The sequence below is a fragment of the Garra rufa genome, chromosome 2, assembly GCF_049309525.1.
Source record: "Garra rufa chromosome 2, GarRuf1.0, whole genome shotgun sequence".
In the NCBI taxonomy this organism is placed as follows: domain Eukaryota; kingdom Metazoa; phylum Chordata; class Actinopteri; order Cypriniformes; family Cyprinidae; genus Garra; species Garra rufa.
Genome location: NC_133362.1, coordinates 242,005 through 261,595, shown reverse-complemented (window position 1 = coordinate 261,595; position 19,591 = coordinate 242,005). Strand labels below are relative to the sequence as shown.

Genomic DNA, 19,591 nt, shown 5'->3' with positions numbered 1-19,591 from the left:
AACATTTTTACTTTATTTTTGAAAATTTTTGACTATTCTGGTTTAATTTCTGATTTATTTTTGAAACATTTTTACTTTATTTTTGAAAATTTTTGCCTTTATTTTAGTGTAATTTCTGCTTTATTCTTGAAACATTTCGACTTTATTCAGGTTTAATTTCTGCTTTATTTTTGAAACATTTTAACTTTATTTTTGAAAATTTTTGCCTTTATTCTGGTGTAATTTCTGCTTTATTCTTGAAACATTTTGACTTTATTCAGGTGTAATTTCTGCTTTATTCTTGAAACATTTTGACTTTATTCAGGTGTAATTTCTGCTTTATTTTTTAAAATATTTTGAATTTATTCTTGAAACATTTCGACTTGAAACATTTTGACTTTTGAAACATTTTGACTTTATTTTTGAAAATTTTTGACTTTATTCTGGTGTAATTTCTGCTTTTTTAAAAAACAAACATTCCGACTTTTGAAACATTTTGACGTTTGAAACATTTCAGCTTTATTCTTGAAACATTTTGATTTTATTCTGGTTTAATTTCTGCTTTATTTTTGAAGCATTTTAACTTTATTTTTGAAACATTTTAACTTTATTCTTGAAACATTTTGACTTTTTTCTCATGTAATTTAAGCTTTATTTTTGAAACATTTTAACATTATTTTTGAAACATTTTAACTTAATTGAAACATTTTGAACTTGTTTTGTAATTTCTTATGTATCATTGTTTGTTTTTCTTCTCACAAACACAAAATAACATATTTTGAAGTCAATGAATTTTAGTATTGTTTGGTTACCAATGTTCTTCACAATATCTTCTTTTGTTAAAGACATATGTTTTGAACAACATGAGAATGAGTAAAGGGTGAAAATATCAATATCTGAGATGAGTAGCTTTCCAAACCAAGCAAAATGTAGGATTTTTATTCAGACACAACTGATTTCTTTTACATTTTATGCATTCAAAGTGACCTTAATTAAAAAAATCAGCCACTAATGTGTGTGATTATATGGTATAAAGGACTGTGCCTGTGGTGTTTTATCACCATACCAGTGAGTTTGTGAAAACATAGGCCTCTCTGTGCTATTTATTCAACTTTTCCCTCAGTGCTGATATTGTTTTCCCGTGACCTGGTGTTCTGCATCCATCTGTTAGTGGTAGTTTTGGCAGTGCCCCATCAGTCGAGTGCCAAATCAAAAGCACCTGTTGTAAGACTCTTCTACTCTTTGCCAAAACCATAAACAAACACGCCACACCAACTGCCAGTTTTGTCTTTCAGAGGAAAATAAGACATCAACGGCATCACCCCATGCCACTTTGGCGAATATGCGACAGAAGCCCCAGGCCCTGGTTCAGAGATGTTTCCGACTGCTCTTCCTACTCGAAAGCGGCGCCGTCCTGAAGTGGCCTTGGCTCGGGGTCGTGAGGAGGTGAAGTTCAGGGATGTGACTCTGTACCTGGTGGAGAGGAGGATGGGAAAAAGCAGGAGGAATTTTCTGTCTAATCTCGCCAGATCAAAGGGCTTCTGCGTATACGACGCTCTCAGGTACGTGGCACAGAAAACACCCGAGTGGATGAGGTGAGACGCCCTGACCTGATTCATATTCTGGAGTCTAGCTTTATTACAACCTGGGTAAAGGAGAAGTTCACTTCCAGAACAAAAATGTGCAGATAATGTACTCAGCCCCTTGTCATCCAAGATGTTCATGTCTTTCTTTCTTCAGTCGTAAAGAAATTATGTTTAATGCAGCTTCAAATGATCCCAAATGCGGTAATTATCTAGCGAAATGATCAGTTGTTATTGTATATTTTTTTGATTGCAATTTATATACTTTGTAACCACAAATGCTCTTCTTGTCTTGCGTTGCCTGAACTCTGTTTTTTCCCCCAGTTCAAGACAGTTAGGATATGTTCTAGTCTTTTCTTCTTCAGTTGTAAAGAAATTGTTTTTTGTGGAAAACATTTCAGGATTTCTCTCCATATAGTGGACTTTTACGGTGCCCCGAGTTTGAACTTCCAAAATGCAATTTAAATGCAGCTTCAAATGGCTCTAAATGATCCCAGCCGAGAAAGAAGGGTATTATCTAGCTAAATGATTGGTTAATATTATAATTTTTTTTCAGTTACAATTTATATACTTTGTAACCTCAAACGCTCATCTGGTCTTGCTTTGCCTTATTTTTTTCCAGTTCAAGACAGTTAGGGTATGTTCATGTCTTTCTTTCTTCAGTTGTAAAGAAATAGTTTTTATGAGGAAAACATTTCAGGATTTTTCTCCGCAAAAAATGCTTTTCTTACTTAGATTTTTTGTCTTGTTTCCAGCCAAAATATTTAAAAATTCTTGAATCAGGAAGGATTTTCTAGACAAGTAAAAATTATTGTCTTGTTTTTAGTAAAAACAAGTCAAAATTAAGTGAATTTTTGCTTAAAACAAGCAAAATAATCTGCCAGTGGGGTAAGAAAAAAAAAATCTTATTTCAAGCAGACAACAAGATTATTTTTCTTACCCCAATGGCAGATTATTTTGCTTGTTTCAAGCAAAAACTCACCTAATTTTGACTTGTTTTTACTAAAAACAAGAAAATAATTTTTACTTGTCTCGAAAATCATTCCTGATTCAAGATTTTTTTTATATTTGGGCTGGAAACAAGACAAAGAATCTAAGTAAGAAAAGCATTTTTGCAATGTAGTGGACTTCTATGGTGCCCTTAGTTTGAACTTCCAAAATGCAGTTTAAATGCAGCTTCAAACAAATGATCCCAGTTGAGGAAGAAAGGAAATATCTAGAGAAACTAATTATTTAATTTTTTTTAATGAGAGTTTACATACTTTTTTAACCTCAAACGCTCGTCTTGTCTCGCTCTGCCTTAACTCTGTTTTTCAGGTTCAAGACAGTTAGGGTATGTTCATGTCTTTCTTTCTTCAGTCGTAAAGAAATTGGGTTTTTTGAGGAAAACATTTCAGGATTTCTCTCCATATATTGGACTTCTATGGTGCCCCAGAGTTTGAACTTCCAAAACGCAGTTTAAATGCAGCTTCAAACAATCCCAAATGCGGTTATAAATTATCCCAGCTGAGGAAGAAGGGTATTATCTAGCAAAACGATCGGTTATTATTAATATTTTTATTTATTACAATTTATATACTTTTTAACCTCAAGCGCTCGTCTTGTCTCGCTCTGCCTGAGCTCAGTTTTTTCCCCACTTGAAAACAGAGTATGTTCATGTCTTTCTTTCTTCAGTTGTAAAGAAATTGTTTTTCTTTTAAGAAAAACATTTCAGGCTTTTTCTCCATATAGTGGACTTCTATGGTGCCCAGAATTTAAGCTTACAGAATGCAGTTTAAATGCGACTTCTTCAAACAAATGCATCCCAAATGTGGTTATAAATGATCCCAGTTGAGGAAGAAGAGTCTTATCTAGCAAAACAGCCTTTTTTTTTAATGACAATTTATATAGTTTTTAACTTCAAACGCTCTTCTTGTCTCGCTCTGCCTTAACTCTGTTTTTCAGGTTCAAGACAGTTAGGGTATGTTCATGTCTTTCTTTCTTCAGTTGTAAAGAAATTATGTTTTTCTTTTAAGAAAAACATTTCAGGCTTTTTCTCCATATAGTGGACTTCTATGGTGCCCAGAATTTAAGCTTACAGAATGCAGTTTAAATGCGACTTCTTCAAACAAATGCATCCCAAATGTGGTTATAAACGATCCCAGCCGAGGAGGAAGGGTAATATCTAACGAAACGATCGGTTATTAGTATTATTATTTTTTTAATTGCAATTTATATACTATGTAACCTCAAATGCTCCTCTTGTCTTGCTCTGCCTGAACTGTTTATTTCCAGTTCAAGACATTTAGAGTATGTTCATGTCTTACTTTCTTCAGTAGTAAATAAATAGTTTTTGGAGGAAAGCATTTCAGGATTTTACTCCATATACTTCTGCCCAGAGTTTGAATCTCCAAAACGCAGTTTAAATGCAACTTCTTCAAACAAATGCATCCCAAATGTGGTTATAAATGATCCCAGTTGAGGAAGAAGGGTCTTATCTAGCGAAATTATCGTTTTTTTATGACAATTTATATACTTTTTAACCTCAAGCATTCATCTTGACTTACTCTGCCTGAACTCTTTCTTCAGTCGTAAAGAAATTGTTTTTTGAGGAAAACATTTCATGATTTTTCTCCATATAGTGGACTTCTATGGTGCCCCGAGTTTGAATCTCCAAAACGCAGTTTAAATGCAACTTCTTCAAACAAATGCATCCCAAATGTGGTTATAAATGATCCCAGTTGAGGAAGAAGGGTCTTATCTAGCGAAATTATCGTTTTTTTTTATGACAATTTATTTACTTTTTAACCTCAAGCATTCATCTTGACTTACTCTGCCTGAACTCTTTCTTCAGTCGTAAAGAAATTGTTTTTTGAGGAAAACATTTCATGATTTTTCTCCATATAGTGGACTTCTATGGTGCCCCGAGTTTGAACTTACAAAATGCAGGTTAAATGTGGCTTTAAATGATCCCAAATGCATTTATAAATGATCCCAGCTGTGGAAGAAGAGTCTTATCTAGCAAAACAGTCTTTTTTTTTTTTAATGACAATTTATATAGATTTTAACTTCAAACGCTCGTCTTGTCTCGCTCTGCCTTAACTCTGTTTTTCCAGTTCAAGACAGTTAGGGTATGTTCATGTCTTTCTTTCTTCAGTCGTAAAGAAATTGTTTTTTAAGGAAAACATTGCAGGATTTCTCTCCATATAGTGGACTTCTATGGTGCCCTGAGTTTGAACTTCCAAAATGCAGTTTAAATGCAGCTTCAAACGATCCCAAATTCAGTTGTAAATGATCCAAGCTGAGGAAGAAGGGTCTTAGCAAAACCATCTTTTTTTTTTTTTTTTTTAAATGACAATTTATATACATTTTAACCTTGCCAGCTGGCATTGTAATCTACTCCCCCAGGTTCAGGAAACAGTCTTCCATGAAATGCGCAGCACCCACTTAAGTATTTGCGTTTTACTGTTCTGGTAATTATAACTTAAACACTGATTTCTAGATTTCAAAAATCATTTGGATAATAAGTAAATATCATGTTCCATGAAAATATTTTGTAAATTTCCTGCCATAAATATATGAAATCTTAATTTTTAATTAGTAATATGCATTGCACAGAACTTCATTTAGACTACTTTAAAGGCGATTTTCTCAATATTTAGATTTTTTTGCACCCTCAGATTACAGATTTTTAAATAGTTGATCTCTATTGTCCTATCCTTACAAACCATACAATGGAAAGCTTATTTATTCAGCTTTCAGATGACATATAAATCTCAATTTTGAAAAATTGCTGCTTATGACATTATGAGGTTTTGTGGTCCAGGTTCACATATATAAATAGCCTATATTTTAATATATAAACATATTTTTCTTAAATATATCTATGCATGTGTGTGCATTCATATACATATTAAATATACACAGTACACACACACATATGTGTCCCTGGACCACAAAACCAGTCTTAAGTCGCTGGGGTATATTTGTAGCAATAGCCAAAAATACATTGTATGGGTCAAAATTATTGATTTTTCTTTTATGTCAAAAATCATTAGGAAATTAAGTAAAGATCATGTTCCATGAAGATTTTTTGTAAAATTCCTACTGTAAACCTTTTAAAATGTAATTTTTGATTAGTAATATGCATTGTTAAGAACTTAATTTGGACAACTTTAAAGGTGATTTTCTCAGTATTTAGATTTTTTGCACCCTTAGATTTCAGATTTTCAAATAGTTGTATCTCAGCCAAATATTGTCCTATCCTAACAAACCACACATCAATAGAAAGCTTATTTATTGAGCTTTCATATGATGTTTACATCTCAGTTTTGTAAAATTTAACCTTATGACTGGTTTTGTGGTCCAGGGTCACACATTATTATAAACAAAAACTTAATTACATTTTAGATGTGATTAATAGTTGCACAGCACTAATTATAACAAACCCCAATGACTGCATTTAATTTTAGGGAAATGTATGTAAAGTTGATGAACTGTGAAGTGTGAAAACAGTCAAAGGCATTTTCTCTGTTTGTTTGTTCCTTTAAATCCCACTCAAAACCATTCAGATCCCAGCAGAGATATTTTCCGCTTTTAGAGACAGTGAGTGACGTACATCTTTGGCAAACAATTAAAATCTCTATTTGTCACTGTGTAAGAAAATATTTTAATTTGCATGCAATTTTATGCAAATCTCAGCGATAATGACTAGGGCGGCTGGAGTCTCGATGAGTTTCCAGACAGTAGGTTGCACAGAAAACGACGTTGTAATAATAGCACAGAAACCATCTATTAAACCCTCATTGATTAGCAGAATTAATCAGTCGCTTCGAGACAGAAGCAAACTTGTTTTGAAGTCGAAAGCAAAATATCCGTGTGTAATGTGCTGAACATCAGTCATGAAGTGTCGTCTGTTATTCTTCTCTTCATGGCTGCTTGGTCAGAAGCGATCCAGGACTGTTGCTGCCAGTTTGTGCAGGTGGAGAAGCACCAGTGGGAGTTGTTTGGTTAGACGGGCATAACAGCCAGCAGTTTGCCGTAGCGTAGCGTGCCGTACCCAGCTGAGCGATGGCACCATTCCCAGAAATGCAGCTTGAGCTCGAACGGCCTACGGCTGCGCGCCGCTGTTTGCAGCCAACCACAGGAAACCCGTCGTGATGAGCACAAAACTGACATTTTATAAGCCAGTGAGAATTTGATATCAGTACGAGTCTGATAATACAATGCTTCATTATAAATCCCAGGGTATTGTCGTGCATGTCCGCGATAGAGACGCTGCATGGGAAGTGCTGGAGGTTAGACGTTCTAACATTTATAATGCATGTCTTATGTTATATTGAAGCGGTTTGAATCTATCAAAGCGTGATTGGCTTCCAGTGGAGTTTGATGTAAGAGGAAAATGTCATTGCTCACAGGTTGCTCATTCATTGCTCGGTGTCAGCTTGGATGCTTCTGCTAAAATTCCTTTCGGAGGAATGAAAATAGACAAATGAGTCATGCAGTGAAAGTATAGAGCTTTAAAAAGATTGCATCAGGATTTCTGATTGCAAACGCTGTTATCTTGAAAAATGTGATACATTTGCATGCAATTTAAATACCCTGGTGCATGAATTTCAGATTAATACAGAGTCAGAGACTCATTTGGCTACAAAGTAACCACATATATCAACGCCCCGGCAAACACCTTATCATTTTGCACAATTATTATTATTATTATTATTATTATTATTATTATTATTATTATATATATTTTTTTTTTTGCATTTTTTTTTTATATATTTTTTTTAAATGTTGGATTTGTTTTTGTGACTCTCTCTTTCTAGTCAAACCAGTGTGTTATTGTTTAATCAAGCTATTAAAAATGTTATCATTAATTGAAATGATGCCAAAATAAAATTAAATATAAATGTAGATGGAAAACATAAATTGAAAATTATAAAAAAGTGAAATAAGTTTAAGCATTAAAATTACTAACACTACAGTTTTTGTTAATTGAAATGAAGCTGAACTAAAATAAAAATTAGAAGAAAAAAATAAACTCTGAAAAAAAAGAAATATTGTCTTTGCAACTAACTGAAATAAAAAAAAATAGACTAAATAGAAGTATAAAAACAAAACAAATTTTTATTTATTTATTTATTTATTTATTTAATTTAAATATAAATATTATAGACTTAGATTTAAAGTTAGAAATGTTGTCTTGACAGCCAATTGAAATAAATTAAAGTAAAACGGAAGTAAAAATAAAATAAGTTAAATGACAGGTTTTGTTAATTTAAATATATAAATATCAGATGAAAAGCTAAAATATTGAAATTAGTAAAATGGAGGAAAAAATATTAACTAAAGCTAAGCAGAAATATAAATAATTATTCAAATAAAGCTGTAAAATATAAATATTAGATAAAACTAAAAGTTCGTGAAATTAAAGCACGTTACAAAATTACTAAAACCTAAATTAAAATGAAAACTGAAAATATCAAAATAAAAGCTAATTCTAAATTTGAATACATAATTAATAAAATGCAGAAAAAATATTAAGCTTGTTGGCAAGGCAACATTTCTCATTTTTGCTAAGCTTGTTGAAGTACTAATATAACTCAAACTAAAAGCTGAAACTTAATTAAAAAAAAAAACAACATATTTAAAAAAAGCAAAAACTAATAAAAATGTCAAAAACACATAGTAAAATTACTAAAATATTTAGCAAAAATGAAAACATTAAGAAATCTTTTGGCATTCCAGTTTATTTCACGCATTAAATTCTCCGTAGAGTTATTATCATTACCTAAAACTAAAACCATAAAACAAAGCAGACGCTGCATGGGAAGTGCTGAAGATTAGACGTTCTAACATTCATAATGCACGTCTTATGTTATATTGAATCTATCAAAGCGTGATTGGCTTCCAGTGGAGTTTGATGTAAGAGGAAAATGTCATTGCTCACATGTTGCTCATTCATTGCTCGGTGTCAGCTTGGATGCTTCTGCTAAAATTCCTTTCGGAAGAATAAAAATAGACAAATGAGTCATGCAGTGAAAGTATAGAGCTTTAAAATTGAGAGTATTTGATTTTAGGGGAAATTGCATCAGGATTTCTGAAATGTGAAAAATGTGACACATTTGCATGCAATTTAAAAATTTCAGATTCATACAGTGTCAGAGACTCATTTGGCTACAAATTAACCGCATATGTCAACGTCCCGGCAAACACCTTATCATTTTGGCTAAGTTTTGCACAAATGCCAGTAATATTTTCTTTTTTAATTTTTTTTTTTTTTTTTTAAATACATTTTTTAAAATGTTGGATTTGTTTCTGTGACTCTGCTAATGTTTAGTTTCTCTGCTTTCCAGTCAAACCAGTGTATTATTGTTTAATAATAAAGTTAAAATAAAATGTAAATGTAGAAGGAAAAACTTGAGTTTAAGTTCTAAAATTACTAAAACTAAAGTTTTTGTTAATTGAAATAAAGCTGAAATAAAAATAAACCTAAACTCAGAAGAAAATAAAAAATGAAACACCACTAAAACTGAAAAAAATTTTTTTTAAACGAGATATAAAAAAATGAATTGAAATAAAGTGAAATAAAATGAAATATTATAGACTTAGATTGAAAATTAGAAATGTTGCCTTGACACCTAAGTGAAATAAATGTAAGTAATAAAATGACTAAAACTAAAACTGAAATGAATATAAATTAAGTTAAATAGAAAACCTTTTGATTGGCAGATAATCCAAAAATTGAAGTACTAACCTTATTAAAACTAAAACTGAAGTAAAAATAAAATTAGATAAAAATCCTAAACTCATAAGAAAATAAAAAAATCTAATTAAAACGTACAAAAAAGTACAAAAATTACAAAAAAAAAAATAAAAAAAAATAATTAAAGCTAGATAAAATTATAAAAAATAATAATTCTTTATTATTTGAAATAAAGCTGAAAAAAGGCTGAAATATTATAGACTTAAATAGTGAAATAAAATGAAATAAATTTAAGTAATGAAATGACTAAAAAAGTGAAATTGATATAAATTAAAGTTAAATATAAAACCTTTTGCTTTTGGCAGATAATCTGAAAATTAAAGAACTAAACCAGCTAAAACTAAAGCTGAATTAAACATAAAATAGGTTAAATGTCAGTTTTTGATAAACTGAATACTGAATAAAGTAGAAATACTACGAGAATAAGGTAGAAATACTACAAGAATAAAGTAGAAATACTATGAGAATAAAGTAGAAATATTACAAGAATAAAGTTGAAATACTACAAGAATAAAGTCATATTAAACATATAAAAAATAAAATAAAATGACAAACACAACAAAATACTAAAATTTTAACTAAAATTTATAAAATCTCAATATATCAAAAATATATTCAAACACTTTAAAATAACACTGATTCTGCTTCCAGCAAAAAGTTAAAAAAGTTATATCTTGAGACTGTGTTCACCACAGACCTTATTTTAGACACTGAACCAAAAAACTGTGGAACAATGAAATTGGAAGAGCTAAAATGTTCGTTTTTGAATTTTAGCCTACAAAAATGTGAAAATTGCTTACGCTTGTTCTCCCAAAATCCATTCAAAAAATCCGTTGGCTTTGGGACGAGGGAACGTTCATTTAAATGAAAAAAATCAGGTGAAAAACTTAGTTAAGGTTAGTTTATATTTGAAGTATTGAAATTATGTATTAATTAAATTATTTGTTAATTAAATTGTTAATTAATTAAATAAAGCTGAAAATTATTATTAGATACAACTTAAAGTTCTTGAAATACTAAAATGACTAAAACTGAAAAAATAAATAAATAATGTGTGTGTTTGTGTGTGTGTGTATATATATATATATATATATATATATATATATATATATATATATATATATATATACTCATTTAATAGAACACATTTCCAGAGGATTAATTTAAAATGAAAACTGAAAATATAAAAATAAAAGCTAATTCTAAATATTAATAAATACTCTAATAGTAGGCCTAATAAATAATCAGACCATAAAAGGTTACGATTTTACTTTTTTTTAATCAAACAAACCAGACCAGATTTACATTATACAACTTAAAGTTCTTGAAATACTAAAATGACTAAAACTGAAAAAAATAAATAAATAATATATGTGTGTCTGTGTGTGTGTGTGTGTATATATATATATATATATATATATATATATATATATATATATATATATATATATATATATATATATATACTCATTTAATAGAACACATTTCCAGAGGATCAATTTAAAATGAAAACTGAAAATATAAAAATAAAAGCTAATTGTAAATATTAATAAAAACTCTAATCGTAGGCCTAATAAATAGGTTACGATTTTACATTTTCTTTTAATCAAACAAACCAGTCCAGATTTACATTTCTAAAGAATAAAGATGACAGGATTTTCCCGCTGATGGCAAACAGGAGTGAGAAAATTAGTCTCGCAAGCCAAACCAGCGGTCGATTTCCCTAAACGCTCTCCGGCTAATTTCAGACATCCACAGCGGCACCTGTCCGTTCTGCTATTGTACCTCGGCGTGTCTGATTGGGAGCGATGCACGATGGGTAATTTGGTTTAGCCGACTGCTCTGATGGACACTTTCATTTAGCAAAGTGCTGAAAGCTCAGGACTGGACCGTTTGTGTGTGAGTTATACGTGCGCTTCTGATCATCACACACGTCACATTCACATCCTAATGTGTGAAAGTCCACCTGATTTGATTTCATACAGTATAATCTGATCAGGACAACCGCTAGAGAAATTAAAACTGTCGGATGAGAGTGTGTGGGTGTCTGTGTGAGAATCAATCAGTCGTAGAGTAGATGTGAAACTGGATTACGGTGCTTGAAAACAGCTACTTAAGTGCCACACGATCTGGGATCCATTACAGGCGTCTAATGGTGTGTGTCTGCTGTGTGTGTTTGGTTCGCAGCGCTGACGTGACGCACGTCGTATCGGAGGGAAACGCGCCGCAGGAGCTCTGGAGCTGGCTGGAGGAGCAGGGGTTTGGAGAGATGCGTGACAGACATGTGCTGCACATCAGCTGGTTTACTGAGAGCATGAGCGCTGGCCAACCTGTGCCTGTGGAAATCAGACATTACATACAAGTAAGTGGACTTGAGAAGCTCATATGACCCTGGACCACAAAACCAGTCTTAAAGGGGTAGTTCACTTTCAGAGCTAAAATGTACAGATTATGTACTCACCCCCTTGTCATTTAAGATGTTCATGTGTTTCTTTCTTCAGTCGTAAAGAAATTATGTTTTTTAAGGAAAACATTTCAGGATTTCTCTCCATATAGTGGACTTCTATGGTGCCCCCGAGTTTGAACTTCTAAAATGCAGTTTAAATGCAGCTTCAAAGGGCTCTAAATGATCCCAGCCGAGGAAGAAGGGTCTTATCTAGTGAAACAATCTTTTTTTTTTTTTTTTTTTTACATATACAATTTATTTACTTTTTAATCACACAGAGCTCGACAAGACGAGCATTTGAAGTTGAAAAGTATATAAATTGTAATTTTTTTTAGAAAATAATTGATGGTTTTGCTAGATAAGACCCTTCGTTCCTCAGCTGTGGTCGTTTAGAGCAGGGGTTCCCAACCTTTTTTACTCCGGGGCCCCCCTATGCCTGACATGTCCTTTTATACTGTACTTCTGTATTAAAGAGAAAAGTATTTATTTTTAAACCTTTTTTATTAACCAAAACATTTGTTTTGCCTTATTCTTCTACTGCATGTTATAAAAAAAACTCAAAATTCTTTAAATTAAAACTTTAAATATAGCTTATAATCTTTAAAGAAACCCGCTGCTCAATTCTAACTATATTTATAAAACGGTTAGTTCCATTCCTCAATTCTGATTGGTCAGCAGCTGTGTCATATTCATGACACGGCACTGCTATGACCGCTTTACTCAACGGTTTTGTGTATCATTGAACCCCCTTAGCAACCACCCTTAGCAACGTAAACACAGCTGCAGCAGTTAGGGACTACTTTTTACAGCGGAAGGCAGTTAATGATTTTACTTTATGAAAACGTACAACTTAATATATATAAATTAATATATATTTTTGATTTTAATATTTTTATTGTGTGGTAACCGTTTTATAAAAGCAATAAGGTACGTGCTGTATCATGAATAAATCACGGCTGAAGGGCTACTCTCGTACCTTATTGCTTAAATATATGAATTGTTCAGACATTCTTTACAACTTCAGAGTACTTTTTCTTAAATAAGTGAACCTGCCGTACAACAGGGAGATACCAAAAGACCACTAAACCTATCCCTTTGAACTTGACTGACTGAATAGCTACTGTTTGTATCTATTAAAAAATGAAAACACAAATTCAAAATACAGCAAAAACATTCTAAATCTGTTGAAACACATCGATGTGAAGGTTCGACGAAGACGGGATCAGTGAACTCTGTCAGTGCGCGCCGGATGCTCATAAACACCGAGCCTCACTCCTCTTATGGGTGAGCATCCATTATAAAACACTCACGATAATTTGCGGAAGCTGCATTTTGGAAGCCCAAACTCGGGGGCACCATAGAAGTCCATTATGTAGAGAGAAATCCTGAAATGTTTTCTTCAAAAAACACAATTTCCTTATGACTGAGGAAAGAAAGACATGAAAATCTTGGATGACAAGGGGGTAAGTACATTATCTGTAATGTTTTGTTCTGAAAGTGAACTACTCCTTTAAGTCGCTGGGGTATATTTGTAGCAATAGCCAAAAATACAGTGTATGGGTTAGAATTTTATCCATTTTTCTTTTATGCTAAAATCAAAAGGATATTGAAGGATTAGTTCACTTCCAGAACAAAATTTCACAGATAATTTACTCACCCTCATGTCATTCAAGATTTCAGGATTTCTGTCGATATAGTGGACTTCTTTGTCATTTTAGTTTGCTGAAATTACTAATATAAATACTGTACAACTAAAACCTAATTAAAAAAATAAACATATTTAAAAAAAAGCAAAAACTAATAAAAATGTAAAAAAACAAAAACAAAAAAAAAAAACAATTGAAATGAAATCTAATTCAAGATATTAACAAATCTTTAGGCATTCCAGTTTGTTTGACCCATTAAATCATTAAATTACTCAATTAAAGGGATAAAAACCATAAAACGAAAACCATAAAAAAAGCGTAAAATAAAATAACTTATAACTTGAATAATATAAAACACATGACATAATAAAAACTAAATAAACGAAAACTAAAAGAACTATGTCTTGACATAGTTAAAAAATAATAATAATAATTTGAAACATACATATATTACATAATTTAATTGAGAATATATATTATTTCAAACACACTAAAATAACACTGATTCTGCTTCCAGAAAATAAGCGCTGTGAGTAACAAAAATGTATGATTCCTACTTTTGTCAATTTTGAAGCCTAAAAAAGTCCTACAATCAGCAGAAGTGAAAAGCTAAACATAGGAAATAAACAGACTACACCAGAGTCACTTCAGCGTCACCACCATTAAGTCACTGACAGCTCTTTCAGTCTTTATTTGAAACACTTTTTCCTGAACGTTTATTTAGAACAGTTTGCCAGTGTGTGATGATAAACACAACAAGGCTGTGAAAGCGACAAGTAAGTAGATGAGTTTATCAGTGTTTGGCTTCATGATGTTTAATGTCTCTGACAACCACTATAGTCCCATTAGACACTTGTTAGCAAAAAGTAACTGCTTTAAAAAAAGGTATATCTGGAGGCTGTGTTCACCACAGACCTTATTTCAGACACTGAACCAAAAAACATTCAAAAACTCTACTTGTTTGGAATTGGAACGGTGGAATTGAAAGGGTTAAAATGTTTGCTTTTTCGGATTGTATCCTACAAAAATGTGAAAATTGCTTCTCACGATAGACCTTATTTCAAATGTTCAACCAAAAATCCATTCAAAAAATCCATTGGCTTTGGGACGAGGGAACTTTCTAGAGTCGAAATACTACGAGAATAAAGTAACAATACTATGAGAATAAAGTTAAAATATTATGAGAGTAAAGTCGAAATACTGCAAGAAAAAAGAGTCGAAATACTACGAGAATACAGTCGAAACGCTACGAGAATACAGTCGAAAAACTACAAGAATACAGTTGAAAAGATATGAGAATACAGTCGAAACGCTATGAGAATACAGTCAAAATGCTAAGAGAATACAGTTGAAACTCTACGAGAATACAGTCGAAAAACTACGAGAATACAGTTGAAATGCTATGAGAAAAAAAGAGTCAAAATACTACGAGAATACAGTCGAAACTCTACGAGAATACAGTCGAAATGCTATGAGAATACAGCTGAAATGCTACGAGATTACAGTCGAAACACTACGAGAATACAGTCGAAAAACTACGAGAATACAGTCGAAAAACTATGAGAATACAGTCAAAATACTATGAGAATACAGCCGAAAAACTATGAGAATACAGTCGAAATGCTATGAGAATACAGCCGAAATGCTACGAGAATACAGTCGAAACACTACGAGAATACAGTCGAAAAACTACGAGAATACAGTCGAAAAACTATGAGAATACAGTCAAAAAACAACGGGAATACAGTCAAAAAACTATGAGAATACAGTCGAAGCACTACGAGATTACAGTCGAAACACTACGAGATTACAGTTGAAACACTACGAGAATACAGTCGGAAAAACTACGAGAAAACAGTAGAAAAACTTTGACAATACAGTCGAAGCACTACGAGATTACAGTCAAAACACTACGAGATTACAGTCGAAACACTACGAGAATACAGTCGGAAAAACTACGAGAATACAGTAGAAAAACTTTGAGAATACAGTCAAAAAACAACGGGAATACAGTCAAAAAACTATGAGAATACAGTCGAAGCACTACGAGATTACAGTCGAAGCACTACGAGATTACAGTCGAAACACTACGAGATTACAGTTGAAACACTACGAGAATACAGTCGGAAAAACTACGAGAAAACAGTAGAAAAACTTTGACAATACAGTCGAAGCACTACGAGATTACAGTCAAAACACTACGAGATTACAGTCGAAACACTACGAGAATACAGTCGGAAAAACTACGAGAATACAGTAGAAAAACTTTGAGAATACAGTCAAAAAACAACGGGAATACAGTCAAAAAACTATGAGAATACAGTCGAAGCACTACGAGATTACAGTCGAAGCACTACGAGATTACAGTCGAAACACTACGAGAATACAGTCGGAAAAACTACGAGAATACAGTAGAAAAACTTTGAGAATACAGTCGAAGCACTACGAGAATACAGTCGGAAAAACTACGAGAATACAGTAGAAAAACTTTGAGAATACAGTCGAAACACTACGAGATTACAGTCGAAACACTACGAGAATACAGTCGGAAAAACTACGAGAATACAGTAGAAAAACTTTGAGAATACAGTCGAAACACTACGAGATTACAGTCGGAAAAACTACGAGAATACAGTAGAAAAACTTTGAGAATACAGTCGAAGCACTACGAGTTTACAGTCGAAACACTACGAAATATTACGAGTATAAAGTTGAAATAGTATGAGTATAAAGTCGAAATATTTTGAGAATAAAGTAGAAATACTATGAGAATAAAGTAGAAATACTACAAGAATAAAGTAGAAATACTATGAGAATAAAGTAGAAATACTACGAGAATAAAGTAGAAATATTACAAGAATAAAGTTGAAATACTACAAGAATAAAGTCATATTAAACATATAAAAAATAAAATAAAATGACAAACACAACAAAATACTAAAATTTTAACTAAAATTTATAAAATCTCAATATATCAAAAATATATTCAAACACTTTAAAATAACACTGATTCTGCTTCCAGCAAAAAGTTAAAAAAGTTATATCTTGAGACTGTGTTCACCACAGACCTTATTTTAGACACTGAACCAAAAAACTGTGGAACAATGAAATTGAAAGAGCTAAAATGTTCGTTTTTGAATTTTAGCCTACAAAAATGTAAAATTGCTTAAGCTTGTTCTCCCAAAATCCATTAAAAAAATCCATTGGCTTTGGGACGAGGGAACTTTCTAGTGCTCAAAAACATTTATAAATTAGACGTGTCTTAAACAAAGACTTTACAGCCTCCTAAATGGACTGTGCAAATGTAATATGACATCTAGGTTGATTCATGCAGTGCTAGAATCATAAACGAATCAATGCTGGCCTTATTAAATATTCATGTGCTAAACGCTCACATGCTGTTTAGTTTGAGCATCAACAGTTAAAACGATGATGGGAAACACGTTAAATGCGGTCAGGATATTTAACGGGTAGTAATTACGCCAGGTCATGTGCTCGTCACATTTGCACTAGTTCATTTAATATCATTAACCTCATGAATAGCAAATGAGAGTCTTAACCTTTTGAGAACTTTTTTTTTAATGTTTTTCCAAATGTATGAAAACCTGCCGACTCCTCTGATTAATTAATGACAAATTAAAATTTTTGTATGTATTCTTGGATTTTTCTACAAAACAGAAATGTTTAATAGTTATTAATAGCAAAAATGTCTACATATACTGGATAAGCAAAACTGTGTATTATATTTGGACAAAATTAGTATCATAACTGCAGCCTAATCAGTTTTTGCCTTAACACTTTACAATAAGGTTCATTAGTTAACATTAGTTAACCACATTAGTTAACATGAACTAATAATGAACTGCACTTATACAGCATTTATTAATCTTTGTTAAATGTTAATTTCAACATTTACTAATACATTATTAAAATTTTGTTAACATTAGTTAATGCAGTGTGAACTAACATGAACAAACAATGAACAACTGTATTTCCGTTAACTAATGTTAACAAAGATTAGTAAATACAGTAACAAATGTACTGCTCATGGTTAGTTCATGTTAGTTAATACATTATCTAATGTTTAACTAATGAACCTTATTGTAAAGTGTTACCAAATAATTATTAGATTGAATGTGACGTTTATAATTTTGTAAACCTTTATTTTTGTTAAAACTTGTATTATTTGATTTGTAAAGTTGTTTACAGTTGTTGCCATAATTTTCTCATTTGGGATGTAGATGAGTTTGTTTTGCTTTGAAGTCGAAATATTTTTAGAGTAAAGTTGAAATATTATAAAAATAAAGTTAAAATATTTTAAGATTTAAGTCGAAATATTTTAAGAATAAAGACAAAATATTGAGAATAAAGTCAAAATATTATGAGAATAAAGTTGAAATATTTTAAGAATAAAGTTGAAATATAATGAAAATAAAATCAAAATATTTTAAGAATAAAGACGAAATATTTTAAGAATAAAGACAAAATATTACAAGAATAAAGTCTAAATATTTTGAGAATAATATTGAAATATTTTGAGAATAAATTTGAAATATTACGAGAATAAAGTCAAATATTTTAAGAAGAAAGTCAAAATATTTTAAGAATAAAGTCAAAATATTTTGAGAATAAAGACAAAATATTATGAGAATAAAGTCTAAATATTTTGAGAATAAAGTGAAAATATTATGAGAATAAAGTTTAAATATTTTGAGAATAAAGTTGAAATATTTGGAGAATAAAGTCTAAATATTATGAGAATAAAGTTGAAATATTTTGAAAATAAAGTTGAAATATTTGGAGAATAAAGTCTAAATATTATGAGAATAAAGTTGAAATATTTTGAGAATAAAGTTGAAATATTTGGAGAATAAAGTCTAAATATTATGAGAATAAAGTTGAAATATTTAGAGAATAAAGTCGAAAGACTACCAGAATAAAGTCGAAATACTACAAGATTAAAGTTGAATACTACGACAATTAAGTTGAAATACTACTAGAATAAAGTCGAAATATTTTGAGAATAAAGTTGAAATATTTGGAGAATAAAGTCTAAATATTATGAGAATAAAGTTGAAATATTTGGAGAATAAAGTTGAAATATTTGGAGAATAAAGTCTAAATATTATGAGAATAAAGTTGAAATATTTTTAGAATAAAGTCGAAATATTATGAGAATAAAGTTGAAATATTTAGAGAATAAAGTCGAAAGACTACCAGAATAAAGTCGAAATACTACAAGATTAAAGTTGAATACTACGACAATTAAGTTGAAATACTACTAGAATAAAGTCGAAATATTTAGAGAATAAAGTTTAAATATTTAGAGAATAAAGATGTAGTAACCACTACTAGAGCACTGGGTGTCACTGTGAGCCTGAAAGGGTGTCTGACATGACACTGAACATTTAAAATAATGGCGATATGCACATCTTAAAAATTAAAGTTGAAGTTGAAGTGCAAAGTAATAGATCAAATAAAACATGCTACATGTTCCCATACAAATGCGTGACCAACAATAAGATTCAATGCCGAATTTTTGTTCTAATATCTCCAAAAAGCATTTCCCCCATCCGTTTGACACCTCCATTGAGTTCCCGGAGCTTGAATGTGCCTAAATTACATTTCTATAGAAAGCAACTTCACAGCCGCTTTGGGAAATAATGGCAAAGGACATTGCATTTCACGTGTTTCATGTTTCATAAAGCCGTAAGGCCAGCGCCTGACAGCCTCAGAGTGACGTTCAATACGGCGTCAAATAGAGGCATCGGTGCGACGCCGGGCCTCGTAGCGCATCGCTCACTGATGTTGAAGACTGATTCTCCACCCCTGGACAACGCCGTGGGCGCTTCCGCAGCATATGTGCCCCAAATAAAGAAATATGCTGGCTGTTTCACAAACTCCATTAATCTTTCTTCTCCTTCTCAGTGGGATACAGACGAGCAGAAGTTGTCCATCTTGCGTCGCCGCCAACCGTGCCCGAAAAGCTGCAGGACTTATGACTGCGAACTTGAGTTTGTCTTTTAGCCGCTTTAGTGCTGCAGACCAGAAAATGTCTTGTTTACTTTTGGCCGGCATTGATTGAGGCGTTTAGCATCGAGCGGCCTAAGTGAAGATGCTTTGATTGATCAGAATATCAGAGTCGGGTAATGATGCACAAGACAATAATTGATCTGCGGCATTAAAGGAATAA

The 19,591-nt window shown here is 31.6% G+C and overlaps 1 protein-coding gene across 1 annotated transcript in view; it reads left to right on the top strand.

Moving 5' to 3' along the window:
* Nucleotides 1-1,353: 1,353 nt before the first annotated feature.
* The window catches only part of dntt (deoxynucleotidyltransferase, terminal), a 203,448-nt gene continuing 185,210 nt past the window's right edge, over nt 1,354-19,591 (top strand). Inside the window, exons 1-2 of the mRNA XM_073834512.1 lie at nt 1,354-1,541; nt 11,494-11,668. Of these exons, the coding sequence (XP_073690613.1) occupies nt 1,354-1,541; nt 11,494-11,668 (363 nt within the window). The remainder of the gene's footprint in view (nt 1,542-11,493; nt 11,669-19,591) is intronic.